The sequence below is a fragment of the Ranitomeya variabilis genome, chromosome 4 (genome assembly GCF_051348905.1).
Source record: "Ranitomeya variabilis isolate aRanVar5 chromosome 4, aRanVar5.hap1, whole genome shotgun sequence".
Lineage (NCBI taxonomy): Eukaryota > Metazoa > Chordata > Amphibia > Anura > Dendrobatidae > Ranitomeya > Ranitomeya variabilis.
The window spans coordinates 601,409,533-601,435,748 of record NC_135235.1 but is presented as its reverse complement, the minus strand read 5'-3'; the positions used below and the strand labels follow the sequence as shown (position 1 = coordinate 601,435,748).

At 45.4% G+C, this 26,216-nt stretch overlaps 1 protein-coding gene across 6 annotated transcripts; it reads right to left on the bottom strand.

The window, feature by feature from the left end:
* Positions 1–20: 20 nt before the first annotated feature.
* SLC2A10 (solute carrier family 2 member 10) lies at positions 21–20,999 on the bottom strand. Of its 6 annotated transcripts, none has more exons than XM_077253248.1 (6): positions 20,901–20,999; positions 15,161–15,209; positions 12,503–13,777; positions 5,585–5,707; positions 4,386–4,521; positions 21–697 (listed from the first exon to the last, which is right to left on the bottom strand). In XM_077253248.1, the coding sequence occupies exons 2-6, from the start codon at positions 15,162–15,164 to the stop codon at positions 586–588; spliced, it is 1,650 nt and encodes a 549-aa protein (XP_077109363.1). In that variant the 5' UTR covers positions 15,165–15,209; positions 20,901–20,999; the 3' UTR covers positions 21–585. The 6 variants fall into 6 exon arrangements, with proteins under 6 accessions (XP_077109363.1, XP_077109364.1, XP_077109362.1 ...); XM_077253249.1 differs by lacking the exon at positions 20,901–20,999 and adding an exon at positions 17,818–17,939; XM_077253247.1 differs by lacking the exon at positions 20,901–20,999 and adding an exon at positions 15,707–15,820.
* Between the last annotated feature and the right edge of the window lie 5,217 nt (positions 21,000–26,216).

Below are 26,216 nucleotides of genomic sequence, written 5' to 3'. Positions count from 1 at the left end.
AAAATAATGATAACTATATGAAAAATATAAAATCAAATTTAATATGGAGATTTCTACAAATTTACAAATAAAAACAACAGATACAACATCGTTGGCCACCACCAGGGGGCACTATGTCTATAAGCTAGAGAGCTGCACAGATAATTCCGACAGTCTGCGCTGAACCTGAGCGATACCTGCAGCAATACCCAAAGGAGTAACTATAATAGGTGCAGGGGTTGATATCACACCCGCGCCCCGGAGCCCAGGGAAGTCCCTAAAGATCCCTTTGGCCCATATTAAAAGATCATTACTATGAAAGTCCTAAGATAGTTGGGGTCCCTGTTGTAGATTTTGCATCGGGGCCTACAAGCTTCAAGTAACGCCACTGGCAACACCGTACTACTAGGTGGCAATTCTCAGAGAGCAGTATATAACTTATCGGCTGTAGCACTAATACCACCATCTAGGAAGAACCGCAAGTAATGTTGACCGTACTGGTACATGGTGGACATCGCCGGAACCTACAGTAGTCAGGCTGCAGCTATAAAGCACCATGTCCACCATGGCATAAAAGGCCCCAGCATCCATGTCTGACCTCTGTTATTAGAGGCTGCTGGAGTCAGATGTGGTGGATTGCTCCATTTTTCTGTAGTGATGACAAGATGATTGACTCTTCTGCCCTAATATTTCCGATGTCCTACTTCTGGCAAGAAATCTGGAAAAGAAAAAAGTCGGAATAATAAAAGCCACAGAGATATAATGGTATCCTATCAGGGGACACAGTGGCTGTTTTTTGCCATTTCATTCCATTAACCTTGTACAGTCATGGCCAAGAGTTTTGAGATTGACACAAATTTTGGTTTTCGCACAGTTTGCGGCTTCAGTGTTTATCGATCTTTTAGTTGGATGTTTTTCTGGTTACTGAAGTACAATTATCAGCTTCTGGGCCAAATCCTGACTGAAGACCCATTGCATTCTAGTCTCATCAGTGCTTGGAGCTTATCAAAATGATAACTAAGGGCTCAGTGCACAAAGCATTGACATTTTGGGTCCACTGCCCAGAAACTCCCCAGATCTCATTCCAATAGAGAACCCTGTGGTCAGTCCTCAAAAAGCAGACAGACAAAAACAGGAATTGTGAGCACTGATGAGACCAGAATGGGGGGTCATCAGCCAGCATTTGGCCCAGAAGTGGATAGCCGGCTGCCAGGGTGAAGAGCAGAAGTCTTGAAAAATAAGGGACAACACCGTAAATATTGAGTCTTTACACAAACTTCATGAATTTGACAAAAAAAGAAAGTGTTAAAACTTATGAAATGTTGATAATTGTACTTCAGTAACCAGAGAAACATCTAACTAAAAGATTTAAGTACACCGAAGCAGCAAACTGTGAGAAAAACAAGACCCGTAGATACTGTAGTTAGTTCTTGGAGTCAGGGTTTTGCTTCCATTCTACCATTATTTCCAACAATGGTTTCCTGCAGAGCGGAAGAACTAATGAGGCTTGACAGCAGGATTGAGGCCTCCTGAGTCCTGTATGTACAGTATTATATACAGTATAGATAGATATCATACTTTGACGATTATTAAGAGGCTCGGGAAGTAGCTGTGGGGCAGGTGCTTGTCTTTCACGCCCTGGCACGCTACATGGAGGTGGGAGTCCTGGATGGGTCTGTGGGCTTCATCTATGGGGGAACTACTCACTTGCAGGTCACATGATATCTTGGTTGGCCAGAACCAGATGGTGAAAAGTTCAATGAGGGAGACCACCAATCAAACGTAAACAGTCTTTTACTGAACATCAACTTGGTGGGAGCTACGTATGTATAATAGATAGCGGTTTCAAAAACGTTTCTTTAAGAACATTGCGCATGAAGATGCTCTGTCTAACTTTCCTTCTCTAGGCTCGCTGGTTTCTGCCTCAACTAATTCTTCTCTCTTCACCCTAACCCAGCACAGTAATCGGGAGCTTTCCTAGTTCTCACTAACGGTACCAAAGTCCAGTACATGGGAGTCCTGCACATCAGCAACCGGTTCCATGTCCATTTTGCCTCAACTAAGCTAGGACCCACCTCTTCTGACAAGCCTACAATCTGCAGTGATCCTTAGTCTGCTGAACCGCCCCACAACCGGCTCTACCCTCTCCTAGTGTATCCTCACCCATCCCATGTAGACTGTGAGCCTTCACGGGCAGGGTCCTTCCTCCTTATGTACCTGTGTGCCTTGTATTGCTCATGTTTATTGTGCTTGTCTATATTTGCCCCTTCTCACATGTAAAGCGTCATGGAATAAATGGCGCTGTATAAGTGTATAATAATTAATAATTGCCACTATGGTCTTACATTAGTTTCTCTGTTTGCTGATGCCTTGGAACTCCCACCCAGGACGCTATCTTTGTTTCACGTTCCCAGTTTCGTCCTGGCCCATTACCTCTTTAACTTGTGAACTTGGGGCCATACTGCTAGGTGTCCTGTCAAAGGACCCATCTCTAGTTGACCACTCTGTCCTTCAATCAATTCTACTCAGGATCGAACTATCTACTGCCTCAGTCTCCACACCACTCAGGAACACCCATGTCACGCAGCTCTGCTGACTGGTCAGACCTTAGGTCTGCTTCTACTACCTGCTGGGCCCTATCTGACGTCATGACAGGAAACTGTTTCTGTCCCTTCACTTTAGCCCATCCCACTCTGGGCTAGCCCCAGTTATTAACTCTCCCTACGGCATGGCAGTTTACAACATCAAACACTAATAACGCACGTCACAATACACATTACAACAATACGCATGTCTTCAAGGGGGGACGTGGGCAGTATATCCATCTCCTTACACCTCCATCGCGCTGCCGAGCCTCATTAGTTCTCCTGCACTGCAGATATTTTCCATGGCTGCTCCACGCCAATGAGCTGCAGGCCTTTGTGGTCGGGTGCACAGCTGCCATCTCTACCCAAAAGCCAAGACCCCAAGACAATGGAAAAAAAGCTAAATGATTTGAAGAAAAGATTTGTGAACTCACAGGAATGAGGCTGCCATAATCACTGAGGATTTGTGAGCATTAAAACCAGAAACCGGCGACCATGCAGCAATCAGGCGCCCTCGCTCTACATCAATGGCTCCGCTGTAATTATGTGCGGTTCTTTCTAACATTTTCCACAGATGGCATCAAACAGAAACGAAACAGAAAAAAAAAATAGAAAGTGCACAGATCTATGTAGATCTCACAAACGGTATGGCTCAGCCAAAGGGTCCCCAGAGAAGGGTCACAGGGCTAAAAACTAGACTGCATGGAAGAAGCAATGGGAAAAGCCATTTATGAAACAATGATGGCTGACAATTGTCTCATGCGGGATGGGAGGGGCTTGTACTAACAGATGTGACCAGCGGGATGGGGGACTCATACCGACAGCTGTGACCAATGGCAAGGGCTTATACTGACAGCTGTGACCAATGGCAAGGGCTTATACTGACAGCTGTGACCAATAGCAAGGGCTTATACTGACAGCTGTGACCAATGGGATGGGAGGCGCTTGTACTAACAGCTGTGACCAATGGGATGGGAGGGGCTTGTACTGACAGCTTTGACCAACGGGATGGGAGTGGCTTGTACTGACAGCTGTGAACAATGGGATGGGAGTGGCTTGTACTGACAGCTGTGAACAATGGGATGGGAGTGGCTTGTACTGACAGCTGTGAACAATGGGATGGGAGTGGCTTGTACTAGAAGCTGTAACCAGTGGAATGGGAGGGGCTTACACATACAGATGTCACCAGTGAGATTGGAGGGGCTTGGAAAAATGATTGCACCTATGATCAAGTGTAATTAAAGGTAATATGTCATCAGAAAATGACCTATCGTGTAAGTCAGGTTTTTGTGTTAAATGTATTTTTTTTTTTTATAAACATAGGCATTTTTTTTTCAAAATCACAATCTGTGATTGTTAAAAATCTTGCAAATTTCACACTGGCCACTAAGGATTTTTTTTTAGACTAACTTCCTATTGTTTCAGGAATCAACACATGTAACCAGCCATAATGGGCAGATCCTGACCCTATGATTTCATTTGTCTAATGAGCCTGAGCAAAAGTCATTGTAAAGAGGGAGCTGTGACAACGCCTATTGTGACTGGTGGATCCTGTATTATAAGCTGTCTTCGTCATCTAGCCTCTGCTGATAAGGAACATGCTGAAAACTCTTCCTAAAAAGAGAGGAACCGGGAGTGTAAAAAAAAACCTCAGTGGAAAATTGCAAGATTACTCATTTTGAAAAAAGAAAAAATCTTTTAAAAATACATGTAACACAAAAATATGATTTACACAAATGGTCATTTTCTGATAATAGCTTCCTTTTAAGGATAGAAATTTCTATCATATCCTTATTTCCTTGGCTAATAATCATGGCTCACCTTCTGTCTGAGAACAGCTCATCGATCTCCTGTAACGTTCTTCCTTTGGTTTCCGGAATAAATATGTAAATAAAAATTATGGCAGCGACTCCCATGATACCGTATATCAGGAAGGTCCAGGACAGGCCTATGGACTCTGGAAAGGAAAGATGACAGGACACAGTAAACCAATGGGACAACATGGGGGCCAATGTCACAGGCCCACCGGCCTCAACCCAACCAGTGCAAATCCCCCCTTATCCCCGGCTCTCTCTGTAACTCCCATAGACTTCATGTTACAAGCCAAAAGGCAAGCATAGCCACCTCTGCATTGTGTTTTTTGGGAGCATCAGCCACTGTGAATTAGTGGACCCTATTCTTCTGGGACCCTCATCAGAGGTGTGATCTGCATTTATCACTCATTTATGCCTTCAGCCCTAATGGGATAAACCTCCCAGTAATAGGGTAACTGTTGTGCTAAACCTGACTTTCTGGGACTACACGTCATCTCTGCAGCCAATCACTGAGCTCCACAGCCCGGCTGAGCTCAGTGATCAGCTGCAGCGGTTAGGTGAGCTGTAGACAAAACGTCATCTTTGGAGGCAAAACACTCCGAGATTGGTACTTTACATGCCAGGCATCAATTGGGGTACAGTTTTCTAAAACCCCTTTAATAATATGTTTTTCTGATATATTTTTTGGGTGCACACCCCAAATTACTCTTGAGGAATTGTAAAGGTTTTCTAATACAATATGATACTTTTGTCTTTTACAGGACATGCAATATAAAAAAGAACTCTCGGAGGATCCTATTTACGGAGGATCCTCCCCATTGTCAATACTCAGCTCATCTTTTATAATATTATGCTTACTCAAGTTTTAGTTAAAATGTTGTGTCCTTAATGTAATGTTTATCTCCCCATCTACTGACTTTCCTGCTTTGATGATGCTTATACATCGCAACCTATCTGAACAAGCAGAGCTGCAGTGTAAAGCATGGGGGAGCAATACAACAGTAACCCAAGCCTCTGATGAGACTATAGTGGAGGATTACAGACCACGTCAGACTCCAACAAGCAAAGTAGATAAGGAAGAGTCATTGATGATGGTCGGTGTCCTGGAGCGGACACTGAATGCTGAGCAGATGAGGAGGATGCAACATAGGTTATCCCATAGTCAGCGGGATTTGTGCAGAGGGAACAGCGCTCTGTGTGACTCACCGATGACATCCAGGAAGGACATGGTGATCAGCAGGTTGGTGGCCCAGTTCAAGCTGTTACAGAAGGCAAAGGCTCGACCCCGGATTTCAGTAGGATAGATCTCACTGAGAACCAACCAGGTCACTGGTGGAAGACAGAGGGGACAAGCGGATTCATTAAAAGGGTTGTCCAGGCGAATGATCATCTATCATTAATGTCAACTAAAATATTTTTATTCAATGGCAGCAACTCTTAAATTGGTTTTCTTGGCTTAAAAGGTTTTTTTTCCTGATCTTGGAAAACTGAACCTTTCTCACCCTCCCCTGGTCCAGCACCACGTCTCCCCTGCTGCTCCTAGTCTCTGTTATTGTTTACAGCTCTGACATCATGTAGAGAGCGCTGCAGCCAATCAGTGAGCTCAGCGGTTCTGTGAGGCTTGTGCCGTATACTTGGGCAGAATCGCTGAGCTGATTGGCTGCAGCACCGCCGATGTGAGGTCAGCGCTGCAGACAATAACAGACACTGGGAGCAGCAGTAAAGACACAGTGCTGGACCTGAGAATGGTGAATAAAGCAGAGTTTGTTGTAAAAAAAAAAATACAAAAATAAAACAAACGAAAATGGAAAACCTCTTTAAAGACCAAAGGAAATTTTGCAATTTTTAGTGTGTTACACTTTACTTCACAAGTAATAACTTTGTGGAAATTGTCTGTATCCCAATGAAGTTTTACTTTTTTTATGCCTCTACATTTATTTCTGTATTTGTTCTGATTACATGGATACCAAATACGCCCGATCTAAAGTATATTGATGTGTGAAGACAAAGAAAATTACGTTTGAAAACTGGATATTACTCTGTAGACCAGAGTATAACATATCTAATGCACATTATTAGCGTTTCTACACACCCCAATACAGCAAAACTTTAATTGCCATAAATAGTACAAAAATATATCAAAACATTACATTATTTAATGACTAGAGCACAGGATGAATATCCCAGGAATGCTGGAAAAGCGCCCATCCCCCCACTCCCCCAGATGTAAATACCCTTGTAATGGTATGCATAAGGAAAAGCACCTACACTATCCAACCAAGGTCACCCCAAAACAGTGGGATTCTATAATAATGCCATTAAAGGGAACCTGTCACCTGAATTTGGCGGGACCTTTTTTCGGTCCGATGGGCGGTGTTTTCGGGTCTTTTATTCACCCCTTCCTTTCCCGCTGGCCACACACTGGCTGCAATATTGCCTTGAAGTTGATTCACTTTCCTCCATAGAACACGCCTGCGCAAGGCAATCTTGCCTTGCGCACGCGCAGTATGCTTTGCCCGACTGCGGGCAAAGCTGAAAAGCATTAGTGTGCATGCGCCGGCGCACTATGTGCCGGAACACAGCTAAATACTTCCGGGACATAGTGCGCCGGCGCATGCGCACTAATCCTTTTTGGCTTTGCCCGCAGTCGGGCAAAGCATACTGCGCGTGCGCAAGGCAAGATTGCCTTGCGCAGGCGTGTTCTATGGAGGAAAGTGAATCAACTTCAAGGCAATATTGCAGCCAGCGTGTGGCCAGCGGGAAAGGAAGGGGTGAATAAAAGACCCGAAAACACCGCCCATCTGACCGAAAAAAGGGCCCGCCAAATTCAGGTGACAGGTTCCCTTTAAGTATGGTGGTGGAAAAAAGGTGCTAGCACTTACCACTACACAGAGGTAGGAGGGGGCGGTCGGGCGATGGTCCCCAACGCACGTTTCATGGCCACCAGTGCCACTTCCTCAGGGTGGCCATGAAACGTGCGTTGGGGACCATCGCCCGACCGCCCCCTCCTACCTCTGTGTAGTGGTAAGTGCTAGCACCTTTTTTCCACCACCATACTTAATGGCATTATTATAGAATCCCACTGTTTTGGGGTGACCTTGGTTGGATAGTGTAGGTGCTTTTCCTTATGCATACCATTACAAGGGTATTTACATCTGGGGGAGTGGGGGGATGGGCGCTTTTCCAGCATTCCTGGGACATTCATCCTGTGCTCTAGTCATTAAATAATGTAATGTTTTGATATATTTTTGTACTATTTATGGCAATTAAAGTGTTGTTTTATAAATCATTGCTCTGAATTTTTCTCCTTTTGGCATGGTTTGTTTTGAGCTGATTTGGTGAGGTCGGGGTCTTTTGGCATATTTACTGCCAGACCTCGTGCGCTCACAAAATGTATTTGGGAGTTTTGTATTCAACACCCCAATACAGACACATATGAGTATAGTTAATATGGCCCTCTAATTTATTTTTGCCAAAACTAGAAGAAAAAAAAGTTATAAATTATATTTTTTCTAAATACTTACCGGTAATTTGTGTTTTTTTGTAACTATCTTATTACCCTTGCCTTAGCCCTAACAATAACCTAAGCTCTAACCTTAGTAAAAGTTAGAAAAAGTGTGTAAAACGTAAAAATTCTTCAAATGCTGTAAATTAGCGATATTTTAAAAAATGGTGGCACTGTAAAATAAGAACCATTATTGACTGCCATAAGAAAGGCATATTGGTGGTCATTAAGAGGCTAACCCTCTTGGCATCGGCTGTACATGTATGGCACATGCCGAGTCCATGTATATGGCGCTGAGCCTACACCATACCCAGCAGATGCTTTGATCACTACTTTCGATCCCTAACAGCGGCATTTAAAGTCTCCAATCCCTTGGGCGCACCATTTTTGGTGCCCTTCATCCCCCTAAGAGACAATGGCGGGGTGCTGATAGGTCGCCATGGTAGCGGGGGGGCTTTTGAAGGTCCCCATTGCTGCCATGTTGATACTCATTTGAAGCCCAGCTGCAGGCCATGATTTTAGCTGTAGACAGTTGCAGGTTCTAGTCCCCTAAGAGAGCTAAAAAAAATAAAAAGGTAAAAAAAAAAAAAAAGTTTGAAAAAAAAAAGAAAAACAATTTGTATCACCTCCCATTTCCCCACTTAAAAAAACCCTCCAAACATTAATTTATTTATATATAAGGTGAACGTCATATAGGAAAAAAAAAAAGTGAAAATTGTGGTAATCTCCAGAAAAAATGAAAGGTGTTCAAAATATGGTATGTACTCCAAAATGGTATTCATAAAAATGTTGTCTCTTCACTCCAAAAACAAAGCCTGACACAGCCCCATCAATGGAAGAATAAAAAGTTGCAGATGTCATTAAATGGCTCCAAATACCAATTTCTTTTTTTTTGTAACAACTGAAATAATTAAAAAAAAAAAAAAGTTTGGTATTCCCATAAATCGGACTGCCTTGAAGAATCATGCTGCAATGTCATTTTTACCACACAAGAAAAAGGCATGAAAACAAAACTATAAAAATAAAAAAATATTAGAAATGTCAGTGTTTTTTTTGCCATTGGTGACATTCAAACCTACAACTTGTCCCGTAAAAAAGCAAACCCCCATACTGTGATGTCAATGGAAAAATAATAAAAGTTTTGAGTCTAAGGAGCAGGTCATCTAGTCGGAATGTGACAGAGAGTATAAGTATTGCATTAATGGGGTCTGCCCGGTCTGGCCACCGGCATCCAAGGATCTTGACAGCACGTGCTTTACGATATGTGGCAATTTTTTTTGTGTGCCGTTTTCCTTTTTTATTCTTATGATTGGAAACCATTGGTTGGGAAAGCTCTGCACAACAATTGCAGTAGTATTGGATGCTGTAAAAATGTTATACATTTCATCCCTTGGCATCACAGACTTGGCCCTATCCTGGATCTCATCATACCTAACAGACCGGACATTCAGCGTCTCCCACTCACACACCACCTCCTCACCTCGCCCCCTATCTGTCGGAGTCCCACAAGGTTCAGTCCTTGGGCCCCTGCTCTTCTCCATTTACACCTTTGGCCTGGGACAGCTCATAGAATCTCATGGCTTTCAGTATCACCTCTATGCTGATGACACACAGATCTACATCTCTGGACCAGATATCACCTCCCTACTAACCAGAATCCCTCAATGTCTGTCCACTATTTCATCCTTCTTCTCCGCTAGATTTCTGAAACTTAACATGGACAAAACAGAATTCATCATCTTTCCCCCATCTCACGTGACCCCCCCAACGAACCTATCCATTACAGTAAATGGCTGCCCACTCTCCCCAGTCCCACAAGCTCGCTGCCTCGGGGTTATCCTTGACGCTGATCTCTCCTTCAAACCACATATCCAAGCCCTTTCCACTTCCTGCCGACTTCAACTCAAAAATATTGCACGAATCCGTTCATTCCTCAACCAAGAATCTGCAAAAACCCTAGTCCATGCCCTCATCATCTCTCGCCTTGACTACTGCAACCTCCTGCTCTGTGGCCTCCCCTCAAACACTCTCGCACCCCTCCAATCTATTCTAAACTCTGCTGCCCGACTAATCCACCTGTCCCCCCGCTATTCTCCAGCCTCTCCCCTCTGTCAATCCCTTCACTGGCTCCCCATTGCCCAGAGACTCCAGTACAAAACCCTAACCGTGATGTACAAAGCCATCCACAACCTGTCTCCTCCATACATCTGTGACCTCATCTCCCGGTACTTTCCTACACGCAACCTCCGATCCTCACAAGATCTCCTTCTCTACTCCCCTCTTATCTCCTCTTCCCACAATCATATACAAGATTTCTCTCGCGCATCACCCCTACTCTGGAACCCTCTACCACAACACATCAGACTCTCGCCCACCATCGAAACCTTCAAAAAGAATCTGAAGACCCACCTCTTCCGACAAGCCTACAACCTGCAGTAACCACCGATCGACCAAACCGCTGCATGACCAGCTCTACCCTCACCTACTGTATTCTCACCCATCCCTTGTAGATTGTGAGCCTTTGCGGGCAGGGTCCTCTCTCCTACTGTACCAGTTATGACTTGTATTGTTTAAGATTATTGTACTTGTTTTTATTATGTATACCCCTCCTCACTTGTAAAGCGCCATGGAATAAATGGCGCTATAACAATAAATAATAATAATATTAATAATATTTATTATATTTTCTCAATTTGTTCTGTCGCCATTTTCCAAGACCCGTAACGTTTTTATTTTTCTGTCGATTGAGCTGTGTGCGGACTTGTCTTTTGCTTGGCGAGCTGATGGTTTTATTGATACAATTTTGAGGTACATAAGACGTTTTGGTAATTTCTTATTGTATTTTTTTTTTGTTTAAGGATTTGTGGCAACTGAAAAAAATAATTTTTTTACATATTAATTTTTTATTTTTTCTTTACGGTGTTTACCGTATCGGTTAAATAATATTAGACTTTGATAAATCGGACTTTCACTTTTAACTGTTAAAATTGAATAATTATATATTTAAAGGGAACCTGTTACCCCCAAAATCAAGGGTGAGGTAAGCCCACCGGCATCAGGGGCTTATCTACAGCATTCTGTAATGCTGTAGATAAGCCCTCGATGTATCCTGAAAGATGAGAAAAAGAGGTTAGATTATACTCACCTGGGGGGGCGGTCCGATCCGCGGGGTGTCGCGGTCCGGGGCCTCCCATCTTCATAGGATGACGTCCTCTTCTTGCTCCGGCACAGACATACTTTGTCCTGTTGAGGGCAGAGCAAAGTATTGCAGTGCGCAGGCGCCGGGAAAGGTCAGAAAGGCCCGGCACCTGTGCACTGCAGTACTTTGCTCTGCCCTCAACAGGACAAAGTACGCCTGCGCCAGAGCCGCAGCGTGAAGACAAGAAGAGGACGTCATCTGATGAAGATAGGAGGCCCCAAACTGGACCGCGACGCCCATCGGATCGGACCACCCCCCCCAGGTGAGTATAATCTAACCTTTTCTTCTCATCTTTCAGGTTACATCGGGGGCTTATCTACAGCATTACAGAATGCTGTAGATAAGCCCCTGATGCCGGTGGGCTTAGCTCACCGTTGATTTTGGGGGTGACAGATTCCCTTTAAGTAAAACTTTTTAGTTATTTAAAAAAAAAAAAAAAAAAAAAAAAGTTTGTTTATTTTTTTACTCCCCTTATTATAGTATGGTATTGAACCTGCACATCACTTATACTATGTAAAGTCCAAAAGACCACAGTAGAGAAGCACAGCCCGAATATCAGGGAAAGAGCAAGTGCTCAAACAGTTAATAATCCGATATCCACCGGAGGTGCTCGCATGAAACCAGAGATAATTAACATACAGTTCGCAGAAAAAACGCAGCAGCACTCACCGGTCCTGAGGTTGGAAGTACCTTTTATTCAAGCATGAAAAACATCTTCACGGCTCGGGGGAGTGGGATGGTAACAGGAGTGTGGAGGGAGAGACGGCCGTTTCGCGCTATACACAGCGCTTCTGCGGGTGAATAAAAGGTACTTCCAACCTCAGGACCGGTAAGTGATGCCGCATTTTTTCTGCGAACTGTATGTCACTTATACTATGTACTGCAATACAACAGTATTACAGTATACAGAGTATACCATGGTCTGCTATAAAGCTAGGCCTATGGCTTAGCTTCACAGGGGTACCATGATAGCAGTGATGGAGAGGAGACCTTTAGCTGGGTCCTGGCTGCCATAGTAGCCCATCAGTTCCCCAAAATCACGTTGCCAGGATCCGATGTGAGCTGATCAACACAAGGTAACAGCGCTAATTGAATGATGGTGTCAGAGATTGACAGCAACATGTAAATGGTTAACAGCAGCTTGTGTAGCTCAGCTGCAGCTTTTAGATACAGATGTCAGCATATCTACCTTGTGTGGATCTGGCTCAGGTTATGGGCCTGCTCCATACATGGGGACCTGCTGAATGACAGATACAATTTACGGTAATAGTAGTGGAGAACCCTTTTAAGGAAGTTTTATACACTCCAAGTCAAAGCCTGTACATGTAATTGTAGCCATCAGATTTTGTATCGCCCGTGCCAGACTTAAGAAATCCACAAATGACTTTAATTCTTACGCACTTATTTGCTTTTCACTTACTTGGTCCAAATCCAATAGAAAAGGCACTTACAAACGCCATCAAACTCAACAGTGTAATCCAATTCAAAACAGAGTAGCTGTGCAACGTGCCGGCTCTGACTGATGGATCTGTGTGCGCTGTCTGCCCTCTACTGGGACTGGTCACTCCGGCTGTGTGAGCGCTCACCATTCCTGTGTTAAACACCTCAGGGTCATTCAGCTGAGCTTGAAAGGACACCGTGAGTGCATCCATGGTAGAGTTTAAGGGATGAGTAGATGCATTAACTTGTGCCAAAGACGCGCAGCTTTTGTGAGAATCCAACTGAATCAGAAAACTGGTGCATCCTATTCCGGTTATGGAGATAGTCATAATAATGCCGCCGGTGAGAAGTAAAACTCTCCTCCCTGCCTTGTCTGCGCAACTCATGGCCACCAGAGTAGAAAGAACCTTGACTACACCAAGCCCAACAGAGGCAAGAATGGCCGATGAATTGCTCCGGAACCCAACTGAGCGAAAAATTGTGGAGGCATAGTACAGGACATTGGGCTGGCCGGTCAATTGCTGAAATAGTACAAGCCCTACCCCTATCAAAGTCCTAGTCCTCATGTTATCCTTTGCGCGAAAGAGGTCAAAGAAAGAGTAGACTTTGTTGGATGAACATGTCTTTAAATCTTCGGCCTCCTCAAAGTCTTGTAGCTGAATGAGTCCATTGTGGGATTCTTGATCTGAGAGATTCATCTTAGAAGCTTTGGATGGAAGAAATAAGACACCGATGAACTGTAATAAAGCTGGAGAAATTGCCAAACCGAACATATATTTCCAGTCAGACATGAAGTAGTTTACAGCGTAGGAGAGTAGAATGCCCACGGTGATGCCAGTCTCATAGAGGGACACCAGCATGCCTCGCTGGTGAGGCTGGACAATCTCAGATATGTAGATACAGCAAGCCATGGAAGAGACGGAGATGGCTAACCCAATAGTGAAACGGCCGATGACCAACCACCAGAAAGTTCCAGACAGAATTAGAATGATGCTGCCACTCAGGACCACTACATTGCTGGCCAGTATAGAAGTCCGCCGACCAGAACGGTCAATCAGGAAGCCGCCCACCAGGGAAGCTGCCAGGGCCCCCACCAGTACAGCGCTGACCAGGACCTCCTGCTGAATACAGGTGAGAAGAAACTCATTCTTCAGGTGTAGTAGAGCCCCAGAGATAATAGTGAGCTCATACCCAAAGATCAGGCCGCCCAGTAGCGACACTGTAGCCGCCAAGATGAGATGAACTGCTGGGATACCTGGAAGAAAGCCAGAGAAAATAATTAGCTGTGAGGTCAGATGACACATAAGGTGAGGTCACACACAACTCTCTTACTGACAGAGAGAGTGCTCCTGTACTCTCTATGAAGGAGCCACTGCCAAACATCGCAGATGGCAGCTCATCCATTAGAGAACAAAAGGATCAGCAGTCAAAAATTGGACATGCTGGATCCTTACTGCCCAGATAAGAGTTAGTGCAAATTTAATCACTGCAGAGAGAAGATTAGTAATCTGTGGCCACTGGACGGGAATTCTTAGAACCACCTCCTGGCATCAGTGGCTCTCCTTGTGACTAGTTGGACTAGGGTGACATCATGGTTTTGGCGTGATGCACCTGCACATGTGACGTTGTGCCAGGCTGGCTAACCAAAACAAGAGCGTGGATGATGTCAGCCAAGAGGAGGTTCTCATAAACCAGACCATATATCACGGTCCTTATTTGGACTGCGAATCACAGATATGTGAAGTATCCTTAGGTTTATTATTTTGGGGGGAAATGTGCTGTCCTTACATGAGAAAAATTAATGGCAACAATGGACACCAGGACCAATGATGGATGAAAAGCTGCAACCAGTAATGAAAATTTGCACTTTTTTTGTGGAAATGATAAGAAAAAAATCCCAGACGAATAAGCAGGGACTAAGGCATAAGACATAATGGAATAGAAGAGCCGAGGCTGCAAAGCAAGTTGTCATTGGAGTATAAAGCTGGGTTCAGACGGGTAGATCATCAGATCAGCAGTAAACGATCACCAGAAGTGATCTCACCACGATGGCAGTCAGGCATTTACATGTAACAATGATCGTGTAAAAATTCATTAATGTATGATTGTACGATCAATTAATGGTTCATCGTTCAGGCAGGTGGAATGTGTCAGAGGATGACTGGTAGCGCGGGTGTGGACAGTGCCCAAAAATGCTAATAAATGCAACGAATTAACTATTTATTAAAGAGAAACTATTTTTTTGCCAGGTACAAAATGTTATAACGGACAATGGAGTGCTTTTGGTCATATGGTCCGATCTTTGTAACCATTTACACGACATAATCATCACGCGCGATTCGTTTCACAGGACCCTGGTGCGGTGGCTACAACAGTAGTGAGTAGCTGTCGGTCCACCGGATCCATGCAAACCGCCTATCTGCTGGCATCATGTGCGCGTCACGCTGTAACGGTGACGTTGTGCCAAACTGACAAATCAGGAGAGGCATCGGGGGGGTTCCCGGCAGGTAGGAGGCATTCCCAGTGGACTAACACGCTCAAGATATTTGCTTATCTTTAGTCGTAACCGTTCATAACTTTACAATCGTCTTTTCATCTAAAATCAGCGTAAGATATGGTTTACCAGTGTGCGACGTACCCATGATGCAGGGACGGTCACCGACAGTGTTCTCGCATTGTAGGTGAAGCTGGAAAAAATCAGAATAAAGGGACAGTGAACAAATAGCAGGAAGACCCCAGACATGACACAGAACCCGCCAGATCCATCAAGCGCCCGGTCAAGTGCCTACAGGGTGGGACCCCGTCTGGGGCAGGATACAGTCAGTGCGGAGTCGGGCTCCTCGGCACACACAGCACAATATTCTCCACCTGGGGTGGAGAAGGATCTGTACCTGATGCAGGTCCGGCAGTCCCATGTAAATACAGTTAAGGCCTGCAACTTTCTAACAGACTTCTAGATCTTAGTGCATCACCATTCCCAGATCTATGCTTGCGGTCAGCGAATGGGAACTGACCTGTTTACCGTCCGAGACTGAAATCCTGTACAGCCCGTAACAATGTATGAGCTGAGCATGTCCCACCTGTGAGCACAGAGATGCCACGCATCGTGCTGGGCGCACAGTGACCGGCAGAGCTGGTGGTTAGGTGGCAGGTACAGGGATAAACATAGGTGAGCACTACTTACTGCAACAGGGAGGGCAGAGCAGTGCAGGGAGGAGGGGAACCGGCTGCAGGAAGTGAGGAGGACGTGGCAAAGGAAAAAAAAAAACTTTTCCCTTCTCTCCTCCCAAGTACAGGAATCTAAGTGTATTAACCCTTGCCTCCCTGCTCAGAAGCTTAAACTGCCCTCCCCAGGACTCCTACCCCATTCTCGTCTTTATCCATTTCATTTTTCATTCTAAATTTTTTATTTTTTTCTACAAAAACTGACTTTTTACAGTTACAAAAAGCAATAACATTTTGGAAATTAAAGATTTAAAAAATATCCAGTTACAAACTTTAATTGCATATTTACCAGTTGACGGGGCTCATTAGTTGCTGCTTCACAAAGTTAGAGCGGGTGCAGACGAACGTATGTTCTCTCATCCGACAGAATTGGGTCGATTAGGAAAATGACACTGATCAGAGTTTGCTCTAAATGTAATCTAATTCTCTTGGATGCAGAAAAAAATGTCTCCATCTTCACCATTCTGTCAGTTTGTGGAAATTGGACTGCAGTCAGATGTCATCCGAGTGCAGTCCGATGGTTTCTACGCACTCATTGATAGCATGGCCAAGTGCGATCCGAATATCAGATCAAACTCATGCATGCTTGAAATGGTCAGTCCTATATAAATAAAGTCTAATCGTGTATTTTTTAAACAAACTGCAGTTGGGGAATGAGTTTTCCAAAATTAGAAAACCCCTTTAAAGGAGTTGCCCACTAATAGGACCACCCCTTCTCATTCTAAATGTTTGCCCCACTGAAATAATAACACTTTATACTAACAACGTGAGGTTGTACATCTGCTTCCTCCTCTCTCCCCACTGAAAACGTAGGGACGCTCGACCCAGCTGAGCGCACATGATAATGGTGGTCTTGAGAGGGAGATGCCTTCAGACGGAACCTGAAAACTCATCTCTTCAGGAAAGCCTACAGCCTGCACTGACCTCGCTGCCTCCTCACCACTACTGAAGCTACCGCCTCCCCAACACCGGAGCTCCTGCAACCCCCAACCTACTGTCTCCTTCCCCACCATCCTGTAGAATGTAAGCCCGCAGGGGTAGGGTCGTCACCCTCTCTGTATCAGTCTGTCATTGTTAAGGCCCCGTCACACTTAGCGACGCTGCAGCGATACAGACAACGATGCCGAGGTCCCCGGGTAACCAGGGTAAACATCGGGTTGCTAAGCGCTTAGTAACCCGATGTTTACCCTGGTTACCAGTGTAAAATGTAAAAAAACAAACACTACATACTCACCTTCGCGTCCCCCGGCGTCCGCCTCCCCGCACTGTGTGAGCGCCGGCCCTAACAGCAGAGCGGTGATGTCACCGCTGTGCTGTACTTTCACTTTCCGGCCGGCGCTCAGTCAGTGCGGGAAGCAGACGGCAAGGGACCTGACGGACACCGGAATGTGAGTATTTAGTGTTTGTTTTTTTTTACATTTATGCTGGTAACCAGGGTAAACATCAGGTTACTAAGCGCGGCCCTGCGCTTAGTAACCCGATGTTTACCCTGGTTACCAGTGAAGACATCGCTGAATCCGTGTCACACACACCGATTCAGCGATGTCAGCAGGACCTCAACGACCAAAAAAAGGTCCAGGCCATTCCGACACGACCAGCGATCTCGCAGCAGGGGCCTGATCGCTGGTACGTGTCACACATAGCGAGATCGCTACTGAGGTCGCTGTTGCGTCACAAAACTAGTGACTCAGCAGCGATCTCGCTATGTGACGGGGGTTTGTCTGTCTACTGTAAGTGATATCTGTAACTTGTATGTAACCCCTTCTCATGTACAGCACCATGGAATCAATGGCGCTATATAAATAAATCATAATAATAATAAATAATAATGTCACATTAGGTCTGCAGTAGCATAGCTACTGGGGGGGCAGAGGGGGCCGTCGCCCCGGGCCCTGTCACATGAAGGGGCCCACTGGGAGCCAGGGTAGGGCCACTTCTGTGAGGAGGCAGAACACAGCATAGGAGCAGAGCAGTATAATGTCTGCTCCCGTCTGACGGAGACTCTGCACGCTGCTAGCACAGTGGCGGCTGCAGTCTCCCCCCTGCAGTGAATGGTTTCGCCCCTCTGACCTGATCATGAAGCTTTTTCCCATTCCCATGGCTGTAGTTTTTCTTTACTCTGTGCACCCTCGGATTGACTCAGGCACGCTGGGTCCTAGTGCCCACCATTTTGCATTTCACTCACACTTCCTGGTCCTGCCTGCAGTGCAAACGTTATCAGTAAGTGCTGGGGATGGGACTTATTAGGTTTGTTAAATTCAGGTATGTCACTGTGAGACCGTTGGGGTATTGTGGGGGCTGAAAGTGGGTGAGGGGGAACAGGGGACAGGGCACTGGGGGGGGGTGAATGTGAGACCATGGGGGTATTGTGGGGGAGGGGAGACAGGACACTGGGGGGTGAATGTAAGACCATTTGGGTGTTGTGAGGGCAGAAGGTGGGTGAGGTGGGACAGGTCACTGAGGGGGTGGATGTGAGATGATGGAGTTGATGGGGGTATTGAAGTGGGGGAGGGGGTACAGGTCACTGGGGGCTGAATATTATAATGTTTAGTTATGATATTATATGTACTCCATCACGTAATATTTGCTGTCTGAGGAGGCTGGAGATGGGGGGGGGGAGGGCAGGGGGCTTTTGATACGTACTACCTGGGTTGTTTATGAGTATTAGTATAAGGAGCCGCATACAGTAACCAAGAGCTGCATCACATTTACAGCACCACTCCAGCATTATTTTTTATTTCATTGCTGGAGCGGTGCTGAAAATCCATGTCCCCTGCCCCCTGTCTGATACTTGCCTTTTGGCGTTTTCATCTGTTTTAGGGTATTTGCACACGTATTGTGGAGGACTGCGGATCTTTCCGCAGCGGATTTGATAAATTCGCAGGGCAAAACCGCTGCGGTTTTTCCTGCGGATTTATCGCGGTTTCTATTGCGGATTGCGCTGCGGGTCTACACCTGCAGTTTTCTATTGGAGCAGGTGTAAACCCGCAGCGGAATCCGCACAAAGAATTGACATGCTGCGGAATGTAAACCGCTGCGCTTCCGGCGTTTTTTTCCGCAGCATGTGCACTGCGGATTTTGTTTCCCATAGTTTTACATTGTAATGTAAACGCATGGGAAACTGCTGCGGATCCGCAGCGTGTGCACATACCCTAAGTCTCCGCTCGGCTCCGTCTACTGCAGTTTGTGGCCTGTCTGAGGCTCCAGTGTTTCATGGAGCAGCGCAGAGGTCACTAATCAATGTGAGTCTATGGGAGCCTCGTTCTGGCCTCTTTCTCACTCTCAGGCTATGTGCACATGTTGTGGATTGGCCGGTGCGGATTCACAGCAGTTTTCCATCTGGTGTACAGTGCCATGTAAACCTATGGAAAACCAAATCCGCAGTGCACATGGTGCGGAAAATACCGTGCAGAAATGCTGCGTTGTATTTTCCGCAGCATGTCAATTCTTTTTGCGGATTCCGCAGCGTTTTACATCTGCTCCTGTATAGGATTCCGCAGGTGGTAAAACGCAGGTGAAATCTGCACAAGAAACACAGGAAATCCGTGGTAAATCCGCAACAAGTGCACATAGCCTCATAGTCTTACATTGAGCGCTTGTGACATAGCTTCTAACTTCTGGCCTGTCAGAAGCTGCGCTCACAAGTTTGACCAGTGGGACTGCAGCAGTGCCACAAAATAGTGAATGCACCAGAGGATGAGTAAATGACCAGGGCATCCAAATCATGACAGGGAGCTGCGGGCCCATCATACTGTGTATACGGGAGCTGTGAGTCCATCATACTGTGTATAAGGGAGCTGTGAGTCCATCATACTGTGTATAAGGGAGCTGCGGGCCCATCATACTGTGTATACGGGAGCTGTGAGTCCATCATACTGTGTATAAGGGAGCTGTGAGTCCATCATACTGTGTATAAGGGAGCTGTGAGTCCATCATACTGTGTATAAGGGAGCTGCGGGCCCATCATACTGTGTATAAGGGAGCAGTGGGACCATCATACTGTGTATAAGGGAGCTGCGGGCCCATCATACTGTGTATAAGGGAGCTGTGGGACCATCATACTGTGTATAAGGAAGTTGTGGGACCATCATACTGTGTATACGGGAGCTGTGGGACCATCATACTGTGTATACGGGAGCTGTGGGCCCATCATACTGTGTATAAGGGAGCTGCGGGCCAATCATACTGTGTATAAGGGAGCTGTGGGCCCATCATACTGTGTACAGGGAAACTGTGAAGGCATATTGTGCATATGGGAGCTGTTGGCCCATTACACTATGTATAGGGGAGCTCTGGGGGCATTATACTTTCTATAGTGGAGTTCTGTCAGCATTATACTGTGTATAGGGGAGCATTGGGTTCATACTATCTATAGGGGAGCAGTGGTATCATACTGTGTAGAGGGGAGCAGTGAGAACATCATACTGTGTATAGGGGAGTTATAGAATCATCATACTGTGTATAGGGGAGCTGTGGGGCCTTAGACTGTGTATAGGGAAGCTTTAAGCTCACGATACTGTGTATAATGGAGCAGTACATGGGGGAACTTAGGGGACATTATTATTGTGCATATGGTCCAATATGGCGGTAAAGTCAATGTTCGTTTTTGTATTTAGATTTATTTTCAATAACAGTAGGGTCATATTCTAAGGTTCCCCTATATTCACAATAAGAGTGCGCAACCGTAGCTGTAATCAGGGTTAGCTGGTTAGGGGCCCACTCAGATGTTTCGCCCCCCCCTAAGTTGAAACCCTAGCTACGCCTCTGTAGGTCTGTGTATATTCTGCTTGTGGAACGTTTCCTCCGGTTTTCTCTCACACTCCAACACTGACAGGGAATTTATATTGTGAGCCCCGATGGGGAGAGTGATGATAATGCCAGCACAGCGCCGTGGAATATGTTTGCGCTATAGAAGCAAGTAAAATAAATAATATTCTATATGGATGATTTCTGCTTATAAAGTTGTGAAAACCAATATGGCCCCCATTGGGATCGTCGCCATTGCCTCCACCCTGGAGGAGCTCTAAGAGAGTCCTGTTGCCTGTCACTATAGAGCGCCTCCCATGGTCTGGTGTCTCCCGCCAGTTAAAAAATACTAATATGACCTGTGAAGTCTATAGGCCTCATGTCCATCGTGCATGTGTACCATTTACCTTACAAGATGGAGGCCAGAAAAGACCTCGTCGTGTCACGTCTCGAGGTCATCGCCATCAGCCACAACCGATGACAACCACAGAATAGAGCGGCAACTTGTGACAGATTATCAGGAGGATTTCCCAGCAGCTATAGCAACATCCTCTCTAATGGTAATGAGAGCAGGCTTAGGAGAAGATGGGATCCTGCAGGTGAGGGCGAGCGGGGCCGAAGGGAGGATGTAGGAGCGACCGGGACAACAGATTGTGCACATTTTTCTTCCAGGTCTGATACAGTTTATCACAAGTAAAAAGGAAAATGTCAGCTGCCGGTGTCAGGAGAGACAGCAGCGGCAGATCACTACCATCACAGCATTTCTAGGTTTAGGATTCCAGCTCGAGAGATCATATATGGCCACTGACAACATTAATACGATGCAAGTCCAGAAAACTATATACAGCACTATACTATCCCGGAGGAACCTATAGCCCTGTTCCTCCTGGACCTCCTAGTTCATGAATAGAATACCAGAACTACAGTGTATACTGGCACTCAGGCGGGAGCTGATAAATGATAGAGGAGTAACCCTACATAACAATAGAGAAAGTTGGGCAATAATTACTAACAGTAACACGACTTTCCGAGTATCTAGTACAAATCACAAAAAATCATCAGACTTCTGGAAACCCTCAATCCAAAATGTTCCTCTCAGGAATCACTAATTCAGCAGGTGCGACGGCCATGAGGGAGCTGCTCTCTGGCCTGGTTTTTTCCCAGTGGACTCTATGTAATCCAGAGCTGGGTGAGAAGATGGTGGTGGATGGAGGAAAGTTGGAGAGATGTGACGTGATAATCAAGTTTGTCCTGAACATGGACTCTAAGATCCAGGCCAAGGTACTTGCCTAAGGGCTAGAAGCTGCCTGAACTAGATGTGCAGCATTCCTGGCCAAAGGATGGCTGGTAGTCCTGCTCTCATGAGACACGATCCAAAACATACAGATCATCCCGGCCAGTGATGGTCGCTGAAAAGCTCTCTTGAACTCACGGGCACAGGCTTTGGTTGGGCACAATGTTCTGTTCCTTGAACCTTATATACCTTGATATTCACCGTACAGTGCTAATGAACGGCTGGAAGACTGACCCCTGTTCGGTGCTCTGTGAGGTCAAACAAGGCTCCTCTTTCACCTCACCTTTTGGTTTGTGCTAGGCCTCATTCAGACATCCATGTTTCACATATGATATCCGTGTTTTGTCACTCGTACCTGTGATAGTCTATGAGATCATTCACATCCGTGATTTTTTTGTGTACTGATTGGTTCGTGCAAAATCGTAAAGAGTGACGTATCTAATTTTGATCCGAGAGTCAGATCCAAATCTGCAATATGTCTATGGGTCCATGTAAATATCAGAACGCATTTAGGTGGTATCCGAGTGTGATCTGATTTTCACAGACTGTCACATAGGAGATGGTGGGCAAAAAAAATTTTCTTCTTCATGGACGAGAAAAGCTGATGACACTCGGATCAAAAGCTGATAAAAATAATAGGTCTATTTTTCTTGTACATGAGAAAAATGGCGTCTGAAAGAGGCCTTATGAGTTTCTTTACGGGCAGCACGGTGGCTCAATGGATAGCACTGCAGCCTTGCAGCGCTGGAGTCCTGGGTTCAAATCCCACCAAGAACAACATCTGCAAGGAGTTTGTATGTTCTCCCCGTGGGTTTCTTCCGGGTTCACTGGTTTCCTCCCACATTCCAAAAACATACTGATAGGGATTCTAGATTGTGAGCCCCATCGGGGACAAAGATGATAATGTGTGCAAACTGTAAAATGCTGCGGAATATGTTAGCGCTATATAAAAATAAAGATTATTTATCTTTGCAGAGGTAGAGATCAGAGGCATCACCACACCTGGACCTGATCACCATTATTATTCTTTATTATTATAGCGCCATTTATTCCATGGCACTTTACACGTGAAAAGAGGTATGCATAAAAAAAACCCAAGTACAATAATCTTGAACAAAACGAGTCACCGACTGGTGCAGGAGGAGAGAGGACCCTGTCAGAGAGTTCACAGCCTACAAGGGATGGGTGAGGATAAAGTAGGTGAGGGTAGAGCTGGTCATGCAGCGGTATGTTGCAGGCTTTTCAGAAGAGGTGGGTCTTCCGTTTCCTTTTGAAGGTTTCCACGTTAGGCGAGAGTCTGATATGTTGGGTTAGAGAGTTCCAGAGTAGGGGGGATGCACGGGAAAAAATTTTAAGCAATAGTGAAAAGAGGAGTAGAGAAGGAGATCTTTATGAGGATCGGAGGTTGCGTGCAGGTAAGTATCGGGAGACTAGGTCACAGATGTAGGGAGTAGACAGGTTGTGGATAGCTTTGTATGTCATGGTTAGGGTTTTGTATGTAAATAAACCTGGCACTCAACTTTCTTATCTGGAGATTTATTTTATTATCAGCAACAACAAAATGTTTCGGTCTCAAACTGGACCTTCCTCAGTTACGTGCTATGCAGAGGTTAGGAGAAAAAATGTGCCCATATAGGCAAATGATTGATAGTTTCCATGAAGATGCAGAGTATTGGTCTGTAAATTGCTGACTAGGCAAAGCCCGTGCAGGGATGGTGTGACACGTAACTGAGGAAGGTCCAGTTTGAGACCGAAACGTTTTGTTGTTGCTGATAATAAAATAAATCTCCAGATAAGAAAGTTGAGTGCCAGGTTTATTTACATATGGTTATGGTGTTGGAACCTACCTGAGCACTACTAATACTAAGGCAGTGCACGAGTTTATCTATCTATGGTTAGGGTTTTGAACTGGAGTCTCTGGGCCAGTGCAGGGATTGACAGAGAGGAGAGGCTGGGGAATAGCGAAGGGATCGGTGGATTAGTTGGGCAGCAGAATTTAGGATAGATTGGTGGGGTGTGCGAGTGTTAGAAGGGAGGCTACAGACCAGAAGGTTGCAGTAGTCAAGGGGGAGATGATGAGGGCATGCACTAGTGTTTTTGCAGATTCTTGATTAAGGAATCTGCGGATCCGCTAAATATTTTTGAGTTGAAGTCGTCAGGAAGTGAAAAGCACTTGGATATCAGAGAGATCAGAGTCAAGGATTACCCCGAGGCAAGCTTGCGAGATTGGGGAGAGTGAGCAGCCATTTACTTTGATGGATAGGTCTGTTGGGGGGGTGAGATGGGGGTAAGATGATGAATTCTGTTTTGTCCATGTTAAGTTTTAGAAATCAAGCAGAGAAGGAGGAGATAGCGGACGGACCTTGTGGCATTCTGGTTAGTAAAAAGGTGATAACGGGTACAGAGAGGTAGATGTGGGTGTCATCAGCATAGAGACAATACTGAAAGCAGTGGGACTCTATGAGCTGTCCCGGGCCGAAGGTGTACATGGAGAAGAGCAGGGGTCCTAGAACTGCACCTTGGGGGACATTGACACATAGGGAGTGAGATGATGAGGAGGTGGTATGTGAGAGGGAGACGCTGAATGTCCGATCTGTTAGGTATGAAGATACAGGAGTTTCTTGGATTTGGCGGTTAGTAGGTCATTGGTGACTTTAGTCAGGGCAGTTTCAGTGGAATGATGCAGTCGGAAACCAGATTGTAAGCGGTCAAAGAGGGAGCAGGAGGAGAGGTAAGAGGACCGTTCAACATAGACGTGTTGTTCCAGTAGTTTTGAGGCATAGGCGAGAAGTAATATGGGACGATATCTAGACACAGAGGATGGGTCAAGCGAGAGCTTTTTAAGGATGGGTGTGATCGAGCCATGTTTGAAGTAAAGGGGGAAGACACTAGTGTTAGGTTGGAGAGATGGGTTAGGGTTGGGATGAAGACTGTGGGGAGGTTTGGGTCAAGGTAGGATGAAGTCTAGTCAAGTGCACAGGTGGTGAGATGTGATCTGGAGAGCAGAGGAGAAAGTTGATCTTCTGTGATGACAGAGAAGCTGGTTTTGGAGGAGGAAGGATGATTTGTCATGAGGGGCTGTGGGGCCGTATGCCAAAGTTTCCTCTGATGTTATCATTCTTCTGCTTGAAGAATGAGGCAAAGTCTTCAGCAGAGATGAGAGAGAGGAGGCGCTGGGGGACAGGGAAGAGAATTTAAAGTGTTGAATAGCTGTTTAGGGTTGTAAGACAGGGAGGATATGAGAAATGAGAAGCAGGTTTGTTTTGCTGCAGTGGTGTGGACTTGAAAGTAGTGAGGGACTCTTTGAATGTGATGAAATGCTTGTTGGAGTGGGATCTTTTCCATCTCCGCTCAGCAACCTTGGAAGCACGCCTCAGTGGTTTAGTCAACCTGGTGTGCCAGGGTTGCCTGTTGATTGTGCACCATTGTCATAGACAACTCACCATTGAGTGCAAAGCATTGGCCTTGAGTAATGGCGTTCTGCCTGTGCTCCAGGACAAAGTTGTGTTTCATCCCAATGGGTGTTATCAAGACAACTGGTTGGTAATTCCGTTTTTTTGTCACCCTTGTCTACCTATCACACTAATCTACCTCCTTTTGAGAGATTTATTATGCAAGGTATCAGATTATTGGTCTTTGATTAGGCAGTTGTGTTGGTAGATATTGAGTGGTTTATATGGTGCTGGTCAGTTTTGGTACATTTCCTCAGGTGATCAGGGTCTCTTAGGGGCCTTTAGGGAGCGGGGGCACCAATCTGCGTACAAGGCTGGCAGGCAGGGTTTACTTAGGGGATAATAGAGTGATTTACACATACACTCCCCCCCCCCCCCCCCCATGATTTTTCTGACACAATAGTTGGCTCTAGGTCAGGTAATTTTGGTTCTCTGCTATGGCATCATATATGTTGTTAGACCTGCTAAGAAACTGAACACCCCTGTTGTCAAAATGCCCTTCCCCCTGCTGAATATTTAGGAGAAATTAGTTGAAAAGTTTCTTTTTCCCTGCAGTTCATTTACATATATCGATGAGCAAGTGCGGTGATTGGCTGGCTGTAGAATGTATTTATCACCCACTCCTGGTTTTGGCTTACAAATACTGAGGTAAAATACTGACCAAATACTGAACGTGTGAACGTGGCCTTAGCAAAGGACTTTGTACAGCCAGCCTGACTTTTTAATTTTCAGTATCAATGACCAGATTCATCATTTGCAGTTTTTTGATAAGTCACTTTTTTTTATACTGTGGCATTCTTTTACACCAAATTCCTAATAAATGCACACGCAGTTCATGAATTTTGTACAAAGTAAAAAATTGACTTTTTTTCTGCCTTTAAACATTTTTGCCAGTCTTTTACAGCAAAAGTTGCACGTTTTGCTAAATATTGCAAAAATTGCTCAAACATTTCTGGAATACATAAAATCACTCCTGG

Coding starts and splice junctions, on each gene's coding strand:
- SLC2A10 (XM_077253250.1), bottom strand. Junction 4,522..5,584: donor GTCCTTCCTGGATGTCATCG/GTGAGTCACACA, acceptor TTTCCTTTCCAG/AGTCCATAGGCCTGTCCTGG. Junction 698..4,385: donor GAGCTGTTCTCAGACAGAAG/GTGAGCCATGAT, acceptor TTTCTTTTCCAG/ATTTCTTGCCAGAAGTAGGA.